Source organism: Leucoraja erinacea, chromosome 6 (genome assembly GCF_028641065.1).
Source record: "Leucoraja erinacea ecotype New England chromosome 6, Leri_hhj_1, whole genome shotgun sequence".
Classification (NCBI taxonomy): domain Eukaryota; kingdom Metazoa; phylum Chordata; class Chondrichthyes; order Rajiformes; family Rajidae; genus Leucoraja; species Leucoraja erinaceus.
Genome location: NC_073382.1, coordinates 70,010,062 through 70,031,537, shown reverse-complemented (window position 1 = coordinate 70,031,537; position 21,476 = coordinate 70,010,062). Strand labels below are relative to the sequence as shown.

General features: G+C 42.3%; 1 protein-coding gene across 1 annotated transcript in view; it reads right to left on the bottom strand.

Annotated features, from left to right (window-relative positions):
* arhgap42a (Rho GTPase activating protein 42a) overlaps window positions 1-19,920 on the bottom strand; it is a 252,691-nt gene extending 232,771 nt beyond the window's left edge. Inside the window, exon 1 of the mRNA XM_055637337.1 lies at window positions 19,417-19,920. Within this exon, the coding sequence (XP_055493312.1) occupies window positions 19,417-19,570 (154 nt within the window). The 5' untranslated portion in view covers window positions 19,571-19,920. The remainder of the gene's footprint in view (window positions 1-19,416) is intronic.
* Window positions 19,921-21,476: the final 1,556 nt, after the last annotated feature.

The following is a 21,476-nucleotide window of genomic DNA, read 5'->3' as shown; positions in this document are numbered from 1 at the left end:
GAGTTTTTAAATATATAGTTTTCTGTGGCATGATTACAGGGGAATCTCAGGCTTTGAAATGTTGATCTTGCTTCACGGGACACTCATTGCCTTTTGAATAATATTTTTTGAAACAAACTTTTCAAAGTTAAGCGTTGATGTCGCTTACAGTACTTCAGATTCTACCTAAATCCTGTATGTTATCCAATTTTTATTTAATTCCTTTATACATTTACAGAAAAGGACCTTTCCTGCTTTACTGCGAGTAATCTTCAATGGCTTTTGGCTGCTCAGTTTACTTGATAACATCACTATTTCTGCATGCCACAACCCCCATCAACTAATCTCTGAATGGAAATTGCAAAAGGAAAGGGGAAAGCCAAATGCATTTTTTTCATTTCTAGAACATAGATCCAACTATTTCATGTTCAGGAGTGATAGGAGCAGAATTAGGCTATTCGGCCCATCAAGTCTACTCTGCCATTCAATCATGGCTGATCTATCTCTCCCGCTCAACACCATTCTTCTGCCTTCTCCCATCAACCCCTGACACCCTTACTAATCAAGAATCTATCTCTGCCATTAAAATATTCATTGACTTGGCCTCCACAGCCTTCTGCGGCAATAAATTCCTCAGATTCACTACCCTCTGACTAGAGAAATTCCTACTCATCTCCTTCCTGAAGGAGTGTCCTTTTATTCTGAGGCTATCAACTCTGGTCCTTGACTCTTCCACCAGTGGAAACAGCCTTCCCACATCCACCCTATCCAAGCCTTTCATGATTTCCCCAGTAAAATTCTCCTCCACTTGGCAGAGCTTGTTCTTATCCAGAGCAACTTCTCTTTTGATTCCTGTTATTTCTTACAAATCAAAGGTGTAGCCATGGGCCTCAAGTTAAGCCTGATTCTTTGTTGGCTACGTGGATCAGTCCTTGGTCTAATCTTACTCCAGCAATACGCCACAGCTCTTGCTCTGCCACACTGATCACTGCATTAGTGCTGACTCTGGTGGTCTTTGGCATCTTCAGAGTTTTACACAAGTAGATTCTCTCCACTTCAATGACAAGAACAACTCTCTTCCCATAACTGGAAATTCTGGGTCATTATGTGTTTTTCTCAGTACATTTACAAAAATGTGGTACAGCAAATTAATATATGACCCAGAAAAATATATCTTGGATTGTTAAAAGGGTACATATTTACAAGTATTCCTCCAATACCTCACCTGAATGGATTTCTCCATTCCCAAATCTATGGCAGGTCTAATTGTAACAGTAGCCAAGCCCAATGCATGTAAATATTAGGGTTAACCTAACCCTAATCCTGACCATGTAAAGGTTCCAAAATAAAATATTTCCAAGCAAATCAGGAGCAGGAGAGATGGATCACTTCCTCCCTGTCGAGCCAAAAAGATAACAGCAGTTTTCTGCACATACCCATTACTAATTTCTTCAAAAGCACATCAAATAATGCCAAAAACCACTATGTCCTGGAGCAGCACACTACAGATTGTGAAAGAATTAGATTCATTTATTACTGCAAATTGCTTTAGAGAGTGGTAAACCCTCTTCATAGTTATCTATTTTATAAGAATGTTATTATATGACTAGTTCTACTACTGTCAATGATTTTTTTTTTTTTTTTTTAACTTAAATGACATTTACAATTAAAAGTCCCGATTTAAATTAGAAAACAGAAATACACCAATGTGAAAGAGTAAATTAGATGGCAGCTTCCTGCATGCCCAACTGCCTCTGTGCAAACCATAGCCACCCATACAAAATGTAGAACAATTGTGAAGTTATGGCACTCAAGGTAATGACATGTTACTCACTAAACACACAGTAAATGTCATGACTGGTTTACGCAAGTATATTTTTAACCTACAACATTACTGGTAGTGAAAATTAAATTATGTGAGAATAGTGTAATCCCTTCAGATTTTATTATTCTTGGAGTTCTTTTTCTTACAGCTTTCTCTTATGCGTAGTCTCATTATTCGTTCCAATCCCATTTCACTTTCTGTATATGGTCTAGAGTACAGAATTAAAAAATTGAAAACACATATTGCTTAATTTACTCATACAAAACCAGATCCCCTGTGGAAGGGCACTATTGGTGATTTGATTTTCAAACTATGATAAATTTACTTGCAAATCCAGTGGCAATTCTGGAAAATACATGTCTAATGAAACACTGGCGTCATTCATTCATTGTTGGTGTTCTTCACTTACTGCTGATAGCAAAATATAGGTATGAAATGAATCAATTATTTTTCTAGTCCAAAAATAATTGCAAAACCTTGTTGCAGCTATATTCAATCATGCAAGATTATATGCTAAACAAGTACATTTTTGAAAAGTTCACATTCAAAGTATATACTGTATTGTAATTTTTAAGATGCAATCTATCCACGACTGCAATATTTTTCTGGAAAAACCCCCCCACCCCTCACTTCCGTTACAGCAGTTTTCCCCTTATCAAACTGACTAATCCAACCTACAAAAACAACATATGGAAAGAGGTTTCCAAATTAAATTAGAATGTGACTAAAATCAAAACAGCATTTTTTTGTTAAACGAATTTCAATAAGCAATCTTCCTAAAGTTACATGTTAATGCCCCTGTCCCACTTTGGAAACCTGAACGGAAACCTCTGGAGACTTTGTGCCCCACCCAAGGTTTCCGTGCAGTTCCTGGAGGTTTTTGTCAATCTCCCTACCTGCTTCCATTACCTGCAACCCACAGCAACCACCTGCAACCTCCGGGAACTGCACGGAAACCTTGGCTGGGGCGCAAAGTCTCCAGAGGTTTCCGCTGAGGTTTCCTAACTGGGACAGGGGCATTGCAGGTTTCCTAACTGGGACAGCCAGGAAATAAATTATTATGGATGGTAAATATTTCTGAGCCATTACACTACAGGCCATGTACAGGATGGTACACACACATTACATACTAATCACATTTGCATTGCTGTGGTACAGATTCCCACAGTTCTCACACAGTAATATTAACCTATGCAAAAATCCTATTTTGCAATGTCATCTATTAACCAACACTTGAAATGTTAAAATTAAGTTGATCTCTGTGCAATAAGTTGTGTAACCAAATGATGAATACTGCATTCCTTTTCCAGCCAAGAGTCATATGCACCAGGAACATATGGAACATATGCACCATGCACCACTGCAATTCTTACTTGCTACCGCTTTACAGGCACATTAGGGCAACAACACAACAAATATAAAACAATAATCAATATCAGTCATACTATGTAATCAGACCATAATTGTGCAAGTTGAAGTACGTCGTACAACCTAAACAAAGTCCACTGTAGATCACTGTAGATCAGTCAGATTGAGGTTAGGGTTGTACAGTGTGGTTCTAGAGCTTGATGTTTGATAGGAAGCTGATTTTGAACCTAGAGGCCATAATTCTCAGGTTCCTGTACCTTCTTCCTGATGGTAGCAGCGAGATCAGAGCATGGACAGAGTGGTGGGGATCTGTAATGATATTTGCTGACATTTTGATGCAACGCTTCCTGTAGATCACCCACCACTTTCTGCAGTCCCCCTAGCTCTTGGGTGTTTAAGTTACTAAACCAAGCTGCAATGCAACTAGTCAGCATAGTACACCGTTAAAATGTCAGTAGAGTATTCGACAACATGTCAAATCAATTAATCTAGTCTTACATCCATTATTTTTTCTCTTTATGGCTAATTTCTACTGCTACCATCATCCAGTGACCTTTTGTGTTTGTTATACCTCACATCTGCACAACTAATATATCTCCAGAGGTCTACCTCTAGAGTTCTACCTCTCATAAATCACTTCTTCATGAAAGAATATTAAACATATATTTGTTGAGCAAAGAGCTGGAACTAAGCCAATACACTTAGAATAATAAGCGAAACCCCGCATTTATAAATTATGAATGATATAAAACAGGAAGTGAGGGTGTTCTGGAGACACTATGCATGAAGTAGACTGGGATGAAGAAGCAAAGGAACCTAGCTATAGCACAAAATGGATAAGGTCAGTTTTGGTAAAAATTATGAAATGGATCATGCGAGTTTATAACACTTGCGAATTCCAGATCATTTGGCTCTTAAATCACCATTAAGATGCTGCACTTGTAGCTTAGTTTGTTCATAAGTCGGCTGATTGTTTGCATGCTTTGTCTGTGAGAGGAAAAAGTCAAGGAAAGGCCTGAAGACCAGGAACTTCCATGGTTAGGGGATTTCAGAGAAAGACTGCTGAGGTGTAAAATGTGGTGAAATCAGGGAAGTCCTTGTAATGAATACTGTTGGGAACAATGACGTCTGACATTGGAAGCTGTTAGGCTGGGGGAAGATTACAGGACGTAGCATATTAAACGATTACATTATACAAATTCCTCCAGTATTAGTACAAACAGGATGCATGTCATTTACAATTATGCATGTATTTAATTATATAATTAATTATGTTTTTGCCACTTACAGAACACTTTTCAACACACAAATGCATCAATGAAAAATATGCCATTCAGTAGTTCTCAGAACAAAACTAATTGGACAAGCAATAATAATTGACAAGAACATAAAGTAGGTCAGTTTATTCAAAGAAAGTTTCTTCTCAGCCATTATCAGGCAATTGAACCATCCTCTCACCAACTAGAGGGCGGCCCCAATCTCCCATCTACCCCATTGGAGACCTTCAATCTATCTTTAATCAGACTTTACCTTGCACAAAACGCTATACCTTTTATCCTGTATCTATACTGTGGACAGCTTGATTATAATAATGTATAGTCTTTCAGTTGACTGTATAGCACGCAACAAAAATGTTTTGTTTGAAACTTCTGTCTGTAGAAGGGTTTCGACCCGAAACGTCACCCTTTCCTTCTCTCCAGAAAAGTTGCCTGCCCCGCTGAGTTACTCCAGCTTTTTGTATCAATATTCAGTTTGAACCAGCATCTGCAGTTCCTTCCTACACAAAAAAGTTATTCACTGTATATCGATATGCATGACAATTATATTAAAGTAAACCAAATAACAGCAAGTAAATTAGTGACCAGAATTTGCAGCCAACAAATGTTAAAAAAAAACAACTAAATCCAGGCAGGAGTTGAAAATGGGATGGCTAGATATTTTACTGGATACGGAAGGGGAGAGAGGGGCGGCCGGATTGATGGAAGAACGTCATATGTGTGACTGATCAGTTCCAAGTTAAGTTTTAAGCAGTATAAGAGCATGAGATAGTTGTCAGATTTTTGTTTTGCAGAGGCTGAAAACAGTGGCTTCAATCTAAGAAAGCCAGCTGTGTGCTACACAGTAATTGTGTAAGGGGAAAGAGGAGGGAATCAAAGAGATAAGCCAGAAGGGAACAGTATACTGTACAACATCAAAATCTGTAGGGAGGAAGGGAAGAAGAAAAAGTGTAGGAAGGAATTGCAGATGCTGGTTTCAACTGAAGACAGACACAATTTCAATCTCTTACCTCGACGGAGATGCCATTTTTTTTCCGTGTTGTATCTCCGTCCCCACTGCGGCCCAACATCGTGGAGTGGAGCGGCCTTTCCTGGAGACTGACCCAACGCTTTGACCGCGGGCGCAGAGCGGACTTATCATGGTGGAGCGTGCAATCCCCTTACCGGAGATCAACTGTGGAGAGATCCAACTACGGGTCTGTGGACTTTAACATCATGGAGCCCATGGTCCCTGGTTAGAGACCGATTCAGGAACTCTAAGCTGCGGAGTTTCAACCGTCCCGACGCAGGAGTTTCAATCACCACAACGTGAGGGTCGCGGATTGCCGGCTGCGGGAGCTTTAATCGCCCCAACTGCGGATGGTTCGACAGTCCCGACTGCGGGAGAATAAAGATAGAGAAGATTGGACTTTCTTACCTTCCATCACAGTGAGGAATGTGGGGTGCCGCTGTGATGGATGTTTATGTTAACTTTAATTTTACGTGGCTGTGTCTCTTGCTGTTTTTAGTATGGCTGTATGATCACTCAAATTTCACTGTACCTTAACTGGTACATGTGACAATAAACTGACCTTGAAACCTTGACATGCTGGAGTAACTCTCCGGGACAGGCAGCATCTCTGGAGAGAAGGAATGGGTGAAGTTTTGGGTAGAGACCTTTCCTCAGTCTGAAGGGTCTCGACCCGGAATATCACTCATTATTTCTCTTCAGAAATGCTGTCTGTCCCGCTGCGTTACTCCAGCTTTCAGTGAAGAATAAGGACAGATTATGGAACATCAAATCACAGTGACAGAAAGAAAAATGAAATTAAACATAGAATGGTGAAAATACTCAGGAAAGAAAATAAAAACAAGTTCGGAGGCTGGATTATTTTGGCACAGTCAGTTGCTTCTTTTCATTTTGTCTTTTAACTGGTCCAAGAGACCAGCATACATGCTTTCAGATGCATAAATCTTGGATTTACCACCAGCAAGAGTCCATTATGGAAATAGTGAGACAAAACATAAAAGCATCTCTTGCAACACCATCCAATTCAAAAACAGCTCTTCTTGCCCAAGCCACATGCACCTTGTCTGCACATTGTCTGCACATTTATAGTCATGACAATTCGAGAGCTTTTACAATTCCACCATCGATGGTCATTTGAAGCTAGATGAATGGATCACTTATGTCAAGATGAAGAACTTGCTGTGAATAATATGGGTTGCAATAAAAGAAGATTTAACAAAGTCACTTATCAGGAGAAAATATAACTTGTGGAGACTGCCAATAATTCAACCCCCAGCCAAATAAAAGCTCTGATTTACAACAAAGCTACAGAGACATCCAACAAACCTTTCCAAGGACTTCTATCTACACCAGCAACTTTATTGTGCAATTAGAAACTTACTTTTAAATGTGCTTTTGTGTGTAAAAAGGCGTTTTCTATTTTGTTAATGTTTATTTTATGAATAATTTAAGCAGCTGGAGCAATAGTAACAAGTCATCAACTTCACATAAATATTAGAACAATTTGATTTTCTCCTTTGGTAGATAACTTTTTCCTGACGCCTCACAACACGATGAGTAACTTTTCATTTGTCTAATAGTTTCATCTCTCCATTCACCTTGCTTTTATTTTGTATATTCTCAACTTCATTGGCCACAATTAGCTACTGTTTTGCACCAAGTATAAACTATGTACATTTACTTACCTACTTATATAGAGGAAACATTGCATAATGAACAAAATGATATTTAGATCCAACATATTTATGTACAGATAATCCCTGCATCCCGAGGTGGGATTGTGTTCCTAGCTAATGGGCCAACTCACAATTTTTCCCTTCTATGAAGCCGCTTCATTTGCACATGGAATTAGAAAAAACAAATTGAAAAATATTAGTGTTGATTTATTGAATTTACTTCCACCCCACACAAATTCTGTGAGGGCAAATTTTATTTAGTACCTCAAATTTTATAACATGCGAGTTATACAAGGATGTATTTCCGTAACCTAAGCAGCCTTAATGGAGGGATGGCCTGCACAGAATTAACTGTTGTATCACAGAATACTAACATGAACAGGAAATTATTTCCAAATTTCAAAATGGGGCACTATATGATCTGGAATATCAGTCAAACCTGTTTGAGGCATTAAGAAACTACACAGTGGTTTCTGATTCATCCTTTGCTCACACATCCCGTTAAGCAGCCCACAGACAAATCTAAAATCCAACGTAACCTCCTTAAAAAAAACATTTCAATGGACAATGTCCATTGATGCTTTGATCAAAAGTAAATTACCTTCACAAAATATGAATCAGACTTTTCCTCCGAGCTTTCCTTCAACTTCATTTTGGGTTTGAAATGTTTAAATTCTGACAAACTTTATCATAAGTTAACCTCGGCAGACATATTTTAACAATTTACTTCAAAAACTTTTGTTGATGGTTATCCCAAAAATTTAGTAACATAGTATCTATTGATAGAATACCCACGATGACAAAGCTGGGAATGATTCACCACACCAATTCAAAGCATGCAACTCTGAAGTCTGTAAGCACTTTGGAGGAGCCTTGGGCATAACATCGCATTCTCTGCTTGTTCTAAAAGTTCACTAATGTAAAAGGTAGACCAATAATATTTAGTTTAAATGTTAGAACTTGTCACAGTAATGATCGTGGTCAAATCCGTAATTACCATAATATTAATTCAGCTTCTCAGATCCTTTAAAGATTGACATTGTGAAATCAACATTTAATACTTTTTGTGATATTTTGTGGTCAAAGTAAAATGATCACTTTCAGCACTCGTGTCGGAAATAGCAGAAACAGTTCCCTCTGTCTGGTTCCAAATTCTCAACTACGTATTTCCTTTGTAGCTTCAAAGAACACCAAGCCAGTTATTCCCATATCCCACACCATCAATCCTGTAGGCTCTTAAAGACTGTCAGATTATATTTACGTTACGACAGTTTCATTCTCCAGGCCAGTGATGACCAAGTCATTTTTACCAGTGTATATTATGAAACTATGATTTGCATGTCATGTAGCTGGTACTAAGAAAATTATTAATTTATTTTGGAACAATGAAAAAAAAATCAAGAGACATTTCCAAACTTTAGATTCCAAAAACTTCACTAGGGAAAAATTATCAAATTAGTAGAAAAATACTAAGATATCTAGTATTCAAGGAACAGATAATGGAGCGGGTAGCTGGATAGGTCAGTAATGTCAAAGATGTTGGTAGGAATGGAAAATCTCAACTTTGATTTCATCCTGACACATGATTCATTTTAAACACCCCATCTTTTAAGAATCAGGAAATAGGCCAAGATTGTCCAATTTAATATGCCCCCTCACAGCAGCAGAAAATGATATTAGCCCAAATTAGCTTTCATTTTAGCCGATCTTAAAGTATAGTGTGAGCTAACTAACTAACTTAGACAGGAATATGGATAGGACAAGTTTGGAGGGATATGGACCAAACTCAGGCAGGTGGGACTAGTGTAGCTGGGACATGTTGGCAAGTTGGGCCGAAGGGCCTGTTTCCACAATGTATCACTATGACTCTAGCTCATTAGTTTGTCCTTGACTTTCTTATTTTAATATCCCAAATTTACTATTTTTCAATTCTTCTTAAAGCCTTAAAAAAGGATGACCTTTTTGATATTAATGATAACAGGCCACTGCTACAGCTAATACGCACATACTATTCAGGGATTCCTATCAAGATTGGATGAGTTTAAACTTCAATAGGTTAAATTCAAAGTTAACGTTTCCAATTCCTCCTAACATCTTTGTCATTCCCGAGCTACAACCCTGGTCATCTTCACATTACAAGCACATTCTGCAAACTGTTTCCCAGACATGGCCCAACACCACATTCTTCCACCACTAAATATGGAGTACTTATGCTCTCAGCTCACTGTTGCCTCAGGGTAGTGCCTAAAAGAGTTCACCAAATTCACAATGCTTTCAAAGACATTATCTTATAAGGAAATATTAAGTAGAAAAGGCGCAAAACCTTTGAATTTTGCAAAATGTTGGGCAAGTGAAGCAAGTTCAAGTTCTGAATGGCTGATCCTTTATTCGGAGACTGTAAAAAGTAAATCCAAATTCCCAAGCCAGGGAACATAACTACTCAGTAGGCCATTGGAAATTTTATAAATCCAGATCTCTCTTAAGATTTGTATTTCTCCCCACCCCCAATTAATGTGTTTCTCCCCTCCCTCCAGCATAACCCCCCCCCCCCCCCCCCCCCCCCCCCCCCCCCCCCCACCCCCACCCGAAAGGACAGCAAGTATCACTACCATACTTGTAATAAATCAATTAAAGCAGCTTTCTCTTTTCAGATTTAAGACCCCAATTTCAGTTTTAACTAAATTACCTTCAAACCTCCATTAAATATTCTGGCGCAATCACTTCCTGAGATGCTGCTTCTTTCAGTGCACATCTCTGGTTAAGAAGATCCATTACTAATGGAATTAAAGCAGCCACATGTTCTCATGTTTTCAGCTCCCAAAAATCTATCAACCTCTAGATTTATTGTCAAAATAAGCATTTATTCCTTTCCACATTTTTTAATATTCTTTATACAGAGAAGCATTCCACAACTTTTCTCTTGACGCCAATTATAATGTAATATCCCCTTACCAAGACACAGTTTTTCTCCATCCAGTCTATTAGTCGCCTAGATGATCACTAAAAATTATATTTTAATCTTGGGTTTTACAGGGAGTGACAGCCCAAATTTTGACATAAATCATAATTCTCTCAGCCCTGGTGAAATTCTGGTGATTTAGAACTGCACTCATACCAGGGCAATATCTCCCTTCTGGCACAAGGCTATATGCAGTAGTTCCCCAGATTTCTTGCACAGCTGTTGATAACTTCCGTCCCTTTATAGTCTATTTCTCCAGATTGAAAAACAAATATTCCATTAAACATTGATATTTTTAACCTGACAATTACTTTTTAGTCATTTATCCAGAAAGTCTCTGGAAACAGCTCCAAGTTTTTAACTACTTAATAAAATATTTGGATTGCTCCCATGCAAATCCAAAATGAATTATTGAACATAAGGTTAAGCGAAAAAGGTTGCCATTTTATTTTTTTAAATGGATTACTTCAAGTCAAGATGAAATTGGCCATTTTACAATGAAGAAAAAGGTTCCATCATATCAACCATAAACAATGGTACTTTCATAAACTTGTGCAGGCCAATGTTCTATTTCTTGACCTCTAGATTTATCTTTTCGTCTCTGGTTAAGAAGATCTTTGCAATCTCTGCCAGGGACAGAAAATAAAATCAATCAATAAATGCCAGCTGACACAAACTATGCTCACTTTCCTCATACCTCATACTGCACCCTGCAGAGCCACAGGTTATTCCCCCTAGCTGTCTGAAGTACCAAAAGTTAGTAAAGCTATATTTTCTACAGCAATAAAGTCTAGGGCAGTAACTGCAGCACAGTTTTATGGCCTCTGATTCAGAAGTTCACAGGTTCAAGCCTGGGAAATGTATTTAATTCGGGCTCATGTGAGAGCAACACTCAGTGTAAGCTGCAAAGCTGATCCTGACATCTTTCAAACAGTTCAATAAAGTAAGACACCACCATCTCACATATTAATTCATCTGAAAAGATCCTTTGGCACTATTCAAAAAGGAACAAATATCCATATTTATTCCTCAACCAACAACTAAAATAGTTTAGTATAGTTCAGTTCAGCTTAGCTTAGAGAGACAGCGTAGAAACAGGGCGTTTGGTCCACCAGCTCCATCTGGACCACTGATCACCCATTCACATTAGTTCCACATAATACAACTTTCTCATCTACTTCCTACTCTTTAGAAGAATATATTCAGGGGCAAATTATCCTACAACCCAGTGCGTCTTTGGGATGTGAAAGGAAACCAGAGCACTCGGAGGAGACCCACGCGCTCCCAGGGAATACATGCAGACTCAAGGTCAGAATTGAACCTGGTCACTGGCACTGTGAGGCAGCAGCTACACCACTGTCCCACAGATTATTTGTTTGTTCACCATATTGAGAGCTGTGCACAAACTCAGTTCTACATTTTCTTCAGCATCACAATGACCACACCTAATAGTAATTAGTGGCTTAAAGGACTGTGCTCATCCTAAAATTGTGAAATGGGCACCACAAAAATGTAAATACCTTCTTTCAAAATAGCATATATTTTGAGAAGCAGAAACACATTCCCTTAAAAATTATAAACAGATGTAAATGATATGGAATTATGAAGATTACAGTACAGCATTTAGCCTTGTTGCACACTGGTATTTATGATTTGAATCTCCACTAACATTATTTGAACATCCTATCAACAAACTATTCAAGTCTCTTCCCCCCCCCCTCCAATGTAATAATCTGACATCCCCTTGCATGTATGCTGAATGACACTCTCAACTTCCCACATCGGAGTATAGAATTCAGCGCAGAAACTTGTTGTCAATCAATATATCCACTTGTTAGTCTTAGCCCATCTTACGCCAATGCCTCTAGTTTTGGGCTTTGTCACATGGAAGCCAAGCCAAGTCAAGTCATCAAGTGAGTTTATTGTCATGTGTCTCTGATAGGACAATGACATTCTTGCTTTGCTTCAGCACGCAGAACACAGTAGGCATTTACTACAAAACAGATCAGTGTGTCCATATACCATACTATAAATATATACATAAAAATATGTCAGCGTCCTCATTGTAGGAGAATATTCACAACCTTTTGAATATATTTGTAATGTTTCAGAATTTTTCTTGTCCTCTTTGCTCTGGAAAACCTTCAAGCACCTCCTCCAGTGCCTTCATACATGTAGCACAGAATGACAAGCATGGAATAATCAAGGGATTTTTTCCACATTTAATCTAATTTTGCAGCTTTGTAATAGCATTCCTGAAATGAAGCCATTGCTTTATTTGCATTTGGCTTTGTTTGGCTGTGTTGCTTTTGATGACATTACCCATAACTCCACATCATTTTAATCTTCCACAATTTGTCTGGCTGCTCCATCCTATGAAACACACAAGAGTTCTTATTCTTCTGACCAAAAAGCACCACCTCATACTCATCATTTGTCATCTGCATGACCACTCTGAAAATTCATCAGTGTATTTTGGCATCATCTTTCTCAGCATTAACAATGATGTTACGTAATATTTAATAACAGGTCAGATCTTTTCATGATTTCCGACGAGACCAGCTCGTGCCTTAATGACCATTTGTGCCTATTTCTATCCCTAAATGTTCTTATTGATCACAGAGCCCCTTCCCCTAGACTCACCGGTTGTCCAAACCTAATGCTAGTCGATGACTTCATAGGTTTACCTATCTACCAATATTTGGATAGACATTCCTTCTATCCAGAGATGACGCCTGTTCCACTCCAGCATTTTGTGTCTATCTTTGGTGTAAACCAACATTGGCAGCTCCTTGCTACCAATATTCGGATCCAGTAGCCTTATGAAAACCTTACAATAATTTACTGAGGACTCAGAGCAATAATCCCGTAAATCATTGCTATGGAGATAGGCAACTATTTAATATTCATTGTGGGAATTTTCAGTTATCTTATTCCATCTATCTTTTGATTTTGGCTCGAGGCCGTTTTATTCCCCACTCCATTTCCAGAGTTACTCCATATCTTATTTCCTCACACAGCAGCGGGGACAATGTTTGACACTACATTGAATGTCGGTCATTGAATCGTTGCGGGAGGCAGTTTCTAATTAACAGAAACTAGGAAAGGTGATAGACATAAGAGACTTGAAAAGATGAACAATGGGAGACTGTTTCAGGCTTTTCAGCCTTTGAAATGCCTGCCAGATAACTGCTGTGTTTACTATTGAACTTTGTTGTTATACTTTGGGGGGGGGGGGGGGGGGGGGGAACCTATTTCTAATCTGGGAAAGAATCAGTCAGACCTTACACAGTGCAGTTTCATGGTTGACTGAAGAGGCAGTTCTGTGAACATAATTGTTTTTGAACCAATAGACCCAGAATCATAATACAAACTGCTGCTGCCTGGGACATTTACCCTGTATGGCAGTGATCAGCAATAAACATGCAGGGGCAGCTCAGGCTGTTTTCAACTGTAATTTGGCAAACTGCTAAGGGATACCCATGGCCTGTGATTTACCTGACAGACATAAATTAGGCTGGATCTTCACAAATTTTGTTGATACCTGCCCCAATGCAAACTTAAACTATACAACATCTCTGGAGAAAATGAATAGGTGACATCTCAGGACAAGACCCTTCATCAGACTGAGAGTCATTTTGCTCCCTGACTCAGTCTGATGAAGGGTCTCGACCTGAAGCATCACCTATTCCCTTTCGCCAGAGATGCTGCCCGATCGATCTGCTGTTATTCCAACATTTTGTGCCCATCTTCAGTGTAAACCAGCATTTGCAGTCCTTTCTTACATTTAAAATCTACAACACTGTTTTATTTTATAGACCGTCTCCTGTGGATGCCATAACCACCCCTCAGCAGATGCACTGACATCTTTATTGGCTGCCGTTTGGGTGTGTTGGGGGTGGGGGTTGAGTAGTGTTGGATGTCAAGGGTATTAATGCTGTAATCTGCAACGCACACCCAAGATGCACGGCCAAATCTTCCAAGACAAAAGCCAAGTTCCAATGGTTACGACAGCTTAAAAAAAAAAATCCCGTTGAAGTTTACATTCAGCAATGCCATTTAACTCCTACCAATTTTCAGAGAATCTACCACTAATTCCTATTCTGCTTCTTTAACCAGGCTACTATCCATTCTCCACCTTATCCCGACTGCACATTTTCCATTCTTCATCATGACCGTGGCACGTTGCACTGTGACCCATAAAACAAAAAGGCTGCAATCAATGAGGGATCAAACACTTTATAAATACATTGAGTTTTGCAAAGTGAGGCTGCCACATGCTGTGTGCAAACTGTCAATATGGTTTAATATTTGTTTCACAAGTCATGTTTTTTTTAATATTCAAATATTAAAATAGTATTTACAATAAACCGGATAATAAATAAAAGAAAACACCACCATAATACAAGACGAACAAATGTGCTAAGCAACTGCTAAACAACTATATCGCAATCCTTGTCCAGGATACATTCAACCCCCCTCGTGCCCAGCGGTCACGGAACTCCCTCAGGGTGCCGGTAGACAGGGCGTATTCCCTTTCCATCCGCACCCTGGCATGGACGTATCCCCGGAAAAGGGGCAGGCAGCCGGCTCGGGTAGAGCCCTCCACCGTCTGGCGCCTTGACTCGCGGATGGCCAGTTTGGCCAGGCCCAGGAGCAACCCAACCAGGACAACTTCAGCCCTACCCTCTCCCCTACACACAGGGTGTCCAAAGATGAGGATGGTGGGTGAAAAATGCAGCCAGAAGGCAAGGAGCAGCCCCTTTAGATAATGGAACAGTGGCTGCAGCCTCACGCACTCCATGTACACGTGGTACACAGACTCTTCCAGCCCGCAACAGTGGCAGGCGCCTGGTGAGTCTGTGAATCGCGAGAGAAACAGGTTGCAGGGAACACCTCGGTGCAATACCCTCCACCCCAGGTCCCCAATGCAGAGGGGGAGACTTCACAAGTAATGTTGGCAGGGTGTGATTCTTATTTTTATTAAAAGTCAAACGATGATCATTCTATCCTTGCTGGAGTTCGAATTTTGGGCATTAGCAGCCAAAAGGTGGTGTGGAGAACCCTGTACATTTGATATCGCACAATTGTCAGAAGCACTAGCATGAATTCCAGTGACCAGGACTAATACAACCTAACAAAGGTAACCATCTCACAGATGATCGTTCTTGGAATAGGGAGGTTGCACGGCAGTCAAGCTCACGACCCACGACCCATACGGTTGCCACGCAATGCCTTCTGGAGTACAAGCGGTGAATATCAGGTAGGCACTTAATATGGTTGTCAATACAGCGGGCCCGTCTTCTGTCCCACCAACCGGACTCCACGCTGACTGGTTCCACACTCGCAGACACCGGGCAGTCCATCCCCGCGGCGGGGGTGGGGGTCAGTGGGGGTCGGGGTCTGGGGGGGGGGGGGGGTGGACGGGGAGGGGGAAGGAGGTGTGCCAGTGCTGGTGCAGCATGGTCAATGACTCTGGGTGAGCAGATGGACCAGATTGTCCCCATCTCTACTGCAGCTGACGGGGATGTTGCCAGGTTTTCGTCCCAGTGTGTCCGCTGCCCGGAGCCACGGCCCCACTTCATCAGTCCACGTGCATGGGCGCAGCTGACCCACAGCACATCACAGTGCAGCCACACAGGGGGAGACGGGGTGAAGGGCAGCCGTGGCTGGACAGCGCTGACCCTGGGGGGGGGGGGGGGGGGGGGGGTGAGTGGAGGCTGCCACGAGTGATCCGCTCCTTCAGCCGCTTACACCTTGGTGCTCGGGTTCAGAGCAAAGATACTAGAGTCACCCTCCAGCCCCGGGCTGTCGTGGGCTGGGACTTGCCCACAATCCGCCAGCATGCTGCTCTTTCACAAGTCAGTGAGCAGCAGTGATTTTGGCATTCACTCATGGTTACCCCTATTTCCACATTTTTTTACAGTGCAAAAATTGACTATTTTGGCCTTTTTTAACAGGTAAGAACGCATGTGTTGCGTGTGTTAGTAGTGTTTACCGGAAGCTGCCTTGTACTCCAGAAGGATTGAGCTACTCCGTGCATCACGCCCTTTGACACCACGATGGTCTCATAGCCCTCCGGTTCTTCCTCGACCAGAGAAGCAACCTATACCTAGCCACTGACACTCTCCTCCGACTAGCGGAGCTGGTCCTTACCCTCAATAACTTCACGTTCGACTCCTCCCATTTCCTCCAAATACAAGGCGTAGCTATGGGCACACGCATGGGCCCCAGCTATGCCTGCCTATTTGTAGGTTACGTCGAGCAATCCTTGTTCAATACATACCAGGGCCCCATCCCCGACCTCTACCTCCGCTACATCGACGACTGCTTTGGTGCCACCTCCTGCACCCGCACACAACTGACTGACTTCATCCACTTCACCACTAACTTCCATCCGGCACTCAAATACACCTGGACCATTTCCGACACTTCCCTACCATTCCTTGACCTCACTATCTCCATTGCAGGTGATAGACTTCTGACCGACATACACTATAAAACCACTGACTCCCATGGCTATCTGGACTACACTTCTTCCCACCCTGCTTCCTGTAAGGACTCCATCCCCTACTCCCAATTCCTCCGTCTACGCCGCATCTGCTCCACGGATGAGGCGTTCCACACCAGGACATCTGAAATGTCCTCATTATTCAGGGAACGGGGGTTCCCCTCCTCCACCATAAATGAGGCTCGCACCAGGGTCTCTTCCATACCCCGCAACACTGCTCTCTCTCCCCATCCCCGCACTCGCAACAAGGGCCGAATCCCCCTAGTCCTCACCTTTCACCCCACCAGCCGTCACATACAAAAAGTAATCCTCCGTCAGTTTCGCCACCTCCAACGTGACCCCACCACTCGCCACATCTTCCCATCTCCCCCCATATCTGCCTTCCGCAAAGACCGCTCCCTCCATAACTCCCTTGTCAATTCTTCCCTTCCCTCTCGGTCCACCCCCTCCCCGGGCACTTTCCCTTGCAACCGCAAGAGATGCAACACTTGTCCCTTTACCTCCCCCCTCGACTCCGTTCAAGGACCCAAGCAATCGTTCCAGGTGCGACAGAGGTTTACCTGCATCTCTTCCAACCTCATCTATTGCGTCCGCTGCTCTAGATGTCAGCAGATCTATATCGGTGAGACCAAGCGGAGGTTGGGCGATCGTTTCGCCGAACACCTCCGCTCGGTCCGCAATAACCAAGCTGACCTCCCGGTGGCTCAGCACTTCAACTCCCCTTCCCACTCCGTCTCCGACCTCTCTGTCCTGGGTCTCCTCCATGGCCACAGCGAGCAGCACCGGAAATTGGAGGAACAGCGCCTCATATTCCGTTTGGGGAGTCTGCACCCCGGGGGCATGAACATCGAATTCTCCCAATTTTGTTAGTCCTTGCTGTCTCCTCCCCTTCCTCAGCCCCCCTGCTGTCTCCTCCCATCCCCCAGCCTTCGGGCTCCTCCTCCTTTTCCCTTTCTTGTCCCCACCCACCCCCGCCCCCGATCAGTCTGAAGAAGGGTTTCGGCCCGAAACGTTGCCTATTTCCTTCGCTCCATAGATGCTGCTGCACCCGCTGAGTTTCTCCAGCTTTTTTGTGTAACCTTCGATTCTCCAGCATCTGCAGTTCCCTCTTAAACGCCCTTTGACCTGATGTGCAACCACCCTATAGGCAAAGAGTAATGATTATTTTCCATCATAGATCAATGGTGATTATTGTGCAATCTCATTGCTACACCCATCTCCTTACCTTGGCAAATTATTTTAATCACTTCTTCAAACCATTCGCCAAGGTTTGGCATCTGTAACTGTTTTCCAATGTAGAGTAGCTGAGTAAAAAAAAAAAACATTTCCCCACCGCTGATAAAGGAACCAAATTATATGGAGTCTGAAGAAGGGTTTCGGCCCGAAACGTTGCCTATAGGGGGGTTGCACGTAAGGTCACTGGGTCATAGGGCTTGACGCACGGAGCCGCTCAATCCATCTGGAGGACATCCGTAACTTCCAGTATATGTTATTAATGCAAGAAATTTCCTACCTGTTAAAAACGCCAAAATGTTGAATTTTTGCGCTGAAAATTTTTTTGGAAGTCGGGGTAAGTGTGAGAGACATGTACCTTAGAATTCCAAAAGTGAAGCGAAATGAAGGTAAAGAGAAGCAGAGCTGAAGGGACCACAGCAGCTAAGTGCTTGGCGAACACTGGCAGTGCAGATATCGGAATTGAAAATATGGGGAATTATCGCGTTTGCTCACTGCATTTCATCAACAGTAAGGCATTATTTGTGTTTTTTCTTGATTCCTGTGGTATCTAAAAAGTCTCAGAAGTGATCAATCTGGCTGTAAATTTTCTTCAGATGCGTTTTCATTTTGTATGTAAAAACCCAATTGAGAACCATGGGCGATTTAAAAAATGTACAGCCAGATTTATCACTTCTGAATCTTTTTAGATGCCAAAGGAATCAAGAAAAAACACAAATAATGCCTTACTGTTGATGAAATGCAGTGAGCAAACGGCCAATGTTCGCTAAGCACTTTGGCTGTTGTTGTCTCTTCAGCTCTCGCTTCTATCTACCGTAATTTCTCCTAACTTTTGGAATTCTGAAGTAGGCTAAATGTCTCACACGCTTATCCCGATTTCCATAATTTTTACAGCGCAAAAAGTGACAATTTCGGCGGGTTTTAACGGGCCCGCTACGCTGGAAACAATGGTAAGTGTCTACCTGCAGTTCATCGCGTGTAATCCATTTGGAGTAGCGTAGCAACAGTACGGGTCATGGGTCGTGACCCGACTGCCGTGAAACCTCCCTATTTCCTCCGCTCCATAGATGCTGCCTCACCCGCTGAGTTTCCCCAGCATTTTTGTCTATCTTCGATTTTTCCAGCATCTGCAGTTCCTTCTTAAACAAATTATATGGTACTCTGCATGTTTCTTCTGGTAAGACTAACTCACCACCAATCGTTTGGTTATCCGTGCTTGGTGTTTATGTTGCTAAAAATCCATCTTATTCCACTTTTATCAATTTCCCAAATTTACCAATTTATCTCCCTCGTGTGATCAATCGAATTTCCGGTGGTTGCTATTTCCAAGTATTCACAAAACAATGAAAAGTTCGTCACGTATGTTTATGGGCTATTCCAAAAATACACCGACTATTGTTTTTCTTCTATTCCTCTGATAAAGTATTTCTCAAACTTCGATAGCTTTAACAAAAAGCCAACCGCTACGAACGCGTTTGCCAAGCCGGGGGCCACCAGGGGAGCTCTCTCCCTTTCATTCAAAGTTTTCCCACAACCTCTAACTCCCAAAGTTATTTTGTTTTAAGAAACATCCACTTACTTTTGAGCGCGTTTATCAGCATGATACCGTCTTTAATCAGCTCCTTGATGAACTTGTTGGTGCGCTCCAGCTCAATCTCGTGGGCTTTGAGCCGGTCCCTGAAGTCGGGGCTGTCCAGGGAGCAGTCGGTGAACTCGAGAGTCGGGAGCCCCATCGCCGCTTCTCAGCCTCGCCTGCCGGTCTAACCTTCCAGTTGCAGCACTCACCTCAGCCCGCGGCTGCACCTACACAGCCTCAACAACCCTCGTCCGCACAGATCCAAATCCTTCGATCTCTCTAGTCCAGGACTTGAAGCGGCTGCTCACAATCCTGCAAACGTTCTCCTTAGAGACCCGCTTTTTTTTAAACTTACTGTGGCAAAGGTGTAGAGAGCCTATTCTGCCCCGCAGCCGTCATGTTACTACTCTGCCTCTTTTCGTATTGTGCTTCAGTCTGGTGTTCGCGTTGCGCCTGGTGCCGCCCCTAAACCCAAGACTTCCGCCTAGGTTTAATGGATCAAGTTTAGCCACCACTTTACATTGCAGCCAGGGAACCGTGGCTCCAATTAATAACTTGTGCTTTGAAATTTCCGCACAGGGCATTTTGTCAGCGTTTGAGTTGATCATCTTTAAAATACTGTGGTAACTAAACAGGATCTCCCTCCGTATTTTTGAATTCCAAAAGCAAAATTTAACACATTATAAGCTATACATGTTTACAATGTCTTTGAAAGAAAATATAACTCGTGTATCTTCTATTGCACGACTGTGTTCCCAAGCTTTGAGCTTGAAAATCAGTATTATCAAATGTGCTGGAGGCGTGCGATTCGTTTTTAAAAACTTGCCTTGTCTTTCCCAACTTTACGGGTCCGCAATTAGTTTAGTTCTACTCCCCACTCCCCAAGAACGAGGAGTGGGTGCAGGAAACAAGATGAAATACTGAGAAGTGATTGCTAAAATACTACTGAGAGGGTATGGTCACAACATGGAGAGGGTTAATATGGAACCCAATAGAGCGGGAAAGCCAATGAAAGGGGAACAGGAGGAGTATATCAGGTAAATAGTGCAGGGCAGGCTCACTGGTGATCTGCAGCGGCCGGGTGTTATGTGCTCCAGCCACAGATGGAAACAAATGAATTAAGGACATGACGGTGGAGTGTATTGCTGGATACCCCATGGCTAAAAACTTAAAAACAAAGAAAAATAGGTGCATGATTAGGCCATTCGGCCCTTCAGCCAGTACCGCCATTCAATGTGATCATGGCTGATCATCTAAAATCAGTACCCCGTTCTTGCTTCCCCCCCCCCCCCCCCCCATATTCCTTGATTCCATTAGCCCCAAGAGCTAAATCTGACTCTCTTGACCTTAAACGTTGCCCATTCCTTCTCCCCAGAGATGCTGCCTGTCCTGCTGAGTTACTCCAGCATTTTGTGTCTATCTTCGCTTTAAACCAGCATCTGCAGTTCCGTCCTATACACTCAAGTCAAACACCTCTGGTCGGAAGATTCCGACAAGGGGTCTCCAACCCAAAACGTTAAGGTCGTTTCTCCTTCCAGTAGTGCTGGCTGGCCTGTTATATGCTTACAATTTCTGTTTTTATTTCGGATTGCCAACATCGGGCAGCGTTTTATTACAAATCCAATCTGCTCCAGGCTGACACCATGTGTCTCGAGTCAGCAACTGCATTAAGTCTTGAGTTTGAGGAAATTGATAGCGAAAAAAAATCCAAGTGCTGATGAAGGATCTCCATTCTCAACGCCAGTCGCCTGTCCTTTTCCCTGCATAGATGTTATGTGGCCCGCTTTTCCCTGCATAGATGTTATGTGGCTCGCTTTTCCCTGCATAGATGTTATGTGGCCCGCTTTTCCCTGCATAGATGTTATGTGGCCCGCTTTTCCCTGCATAGATGTTATGTGGCCCGCTGAGTTCCTCCAGAACTTTGGTTTTTTTTGTGCCAAGATTCTAGCATCTGCAGTCTCCGGTGACCAAATATGATATTCGCGTGTACAGGATGTGTTGTGCACCACTGTCCGGAACAATCTGTAATTTGCAGCAGCACCAAACGGTGGACTCGAGATTCA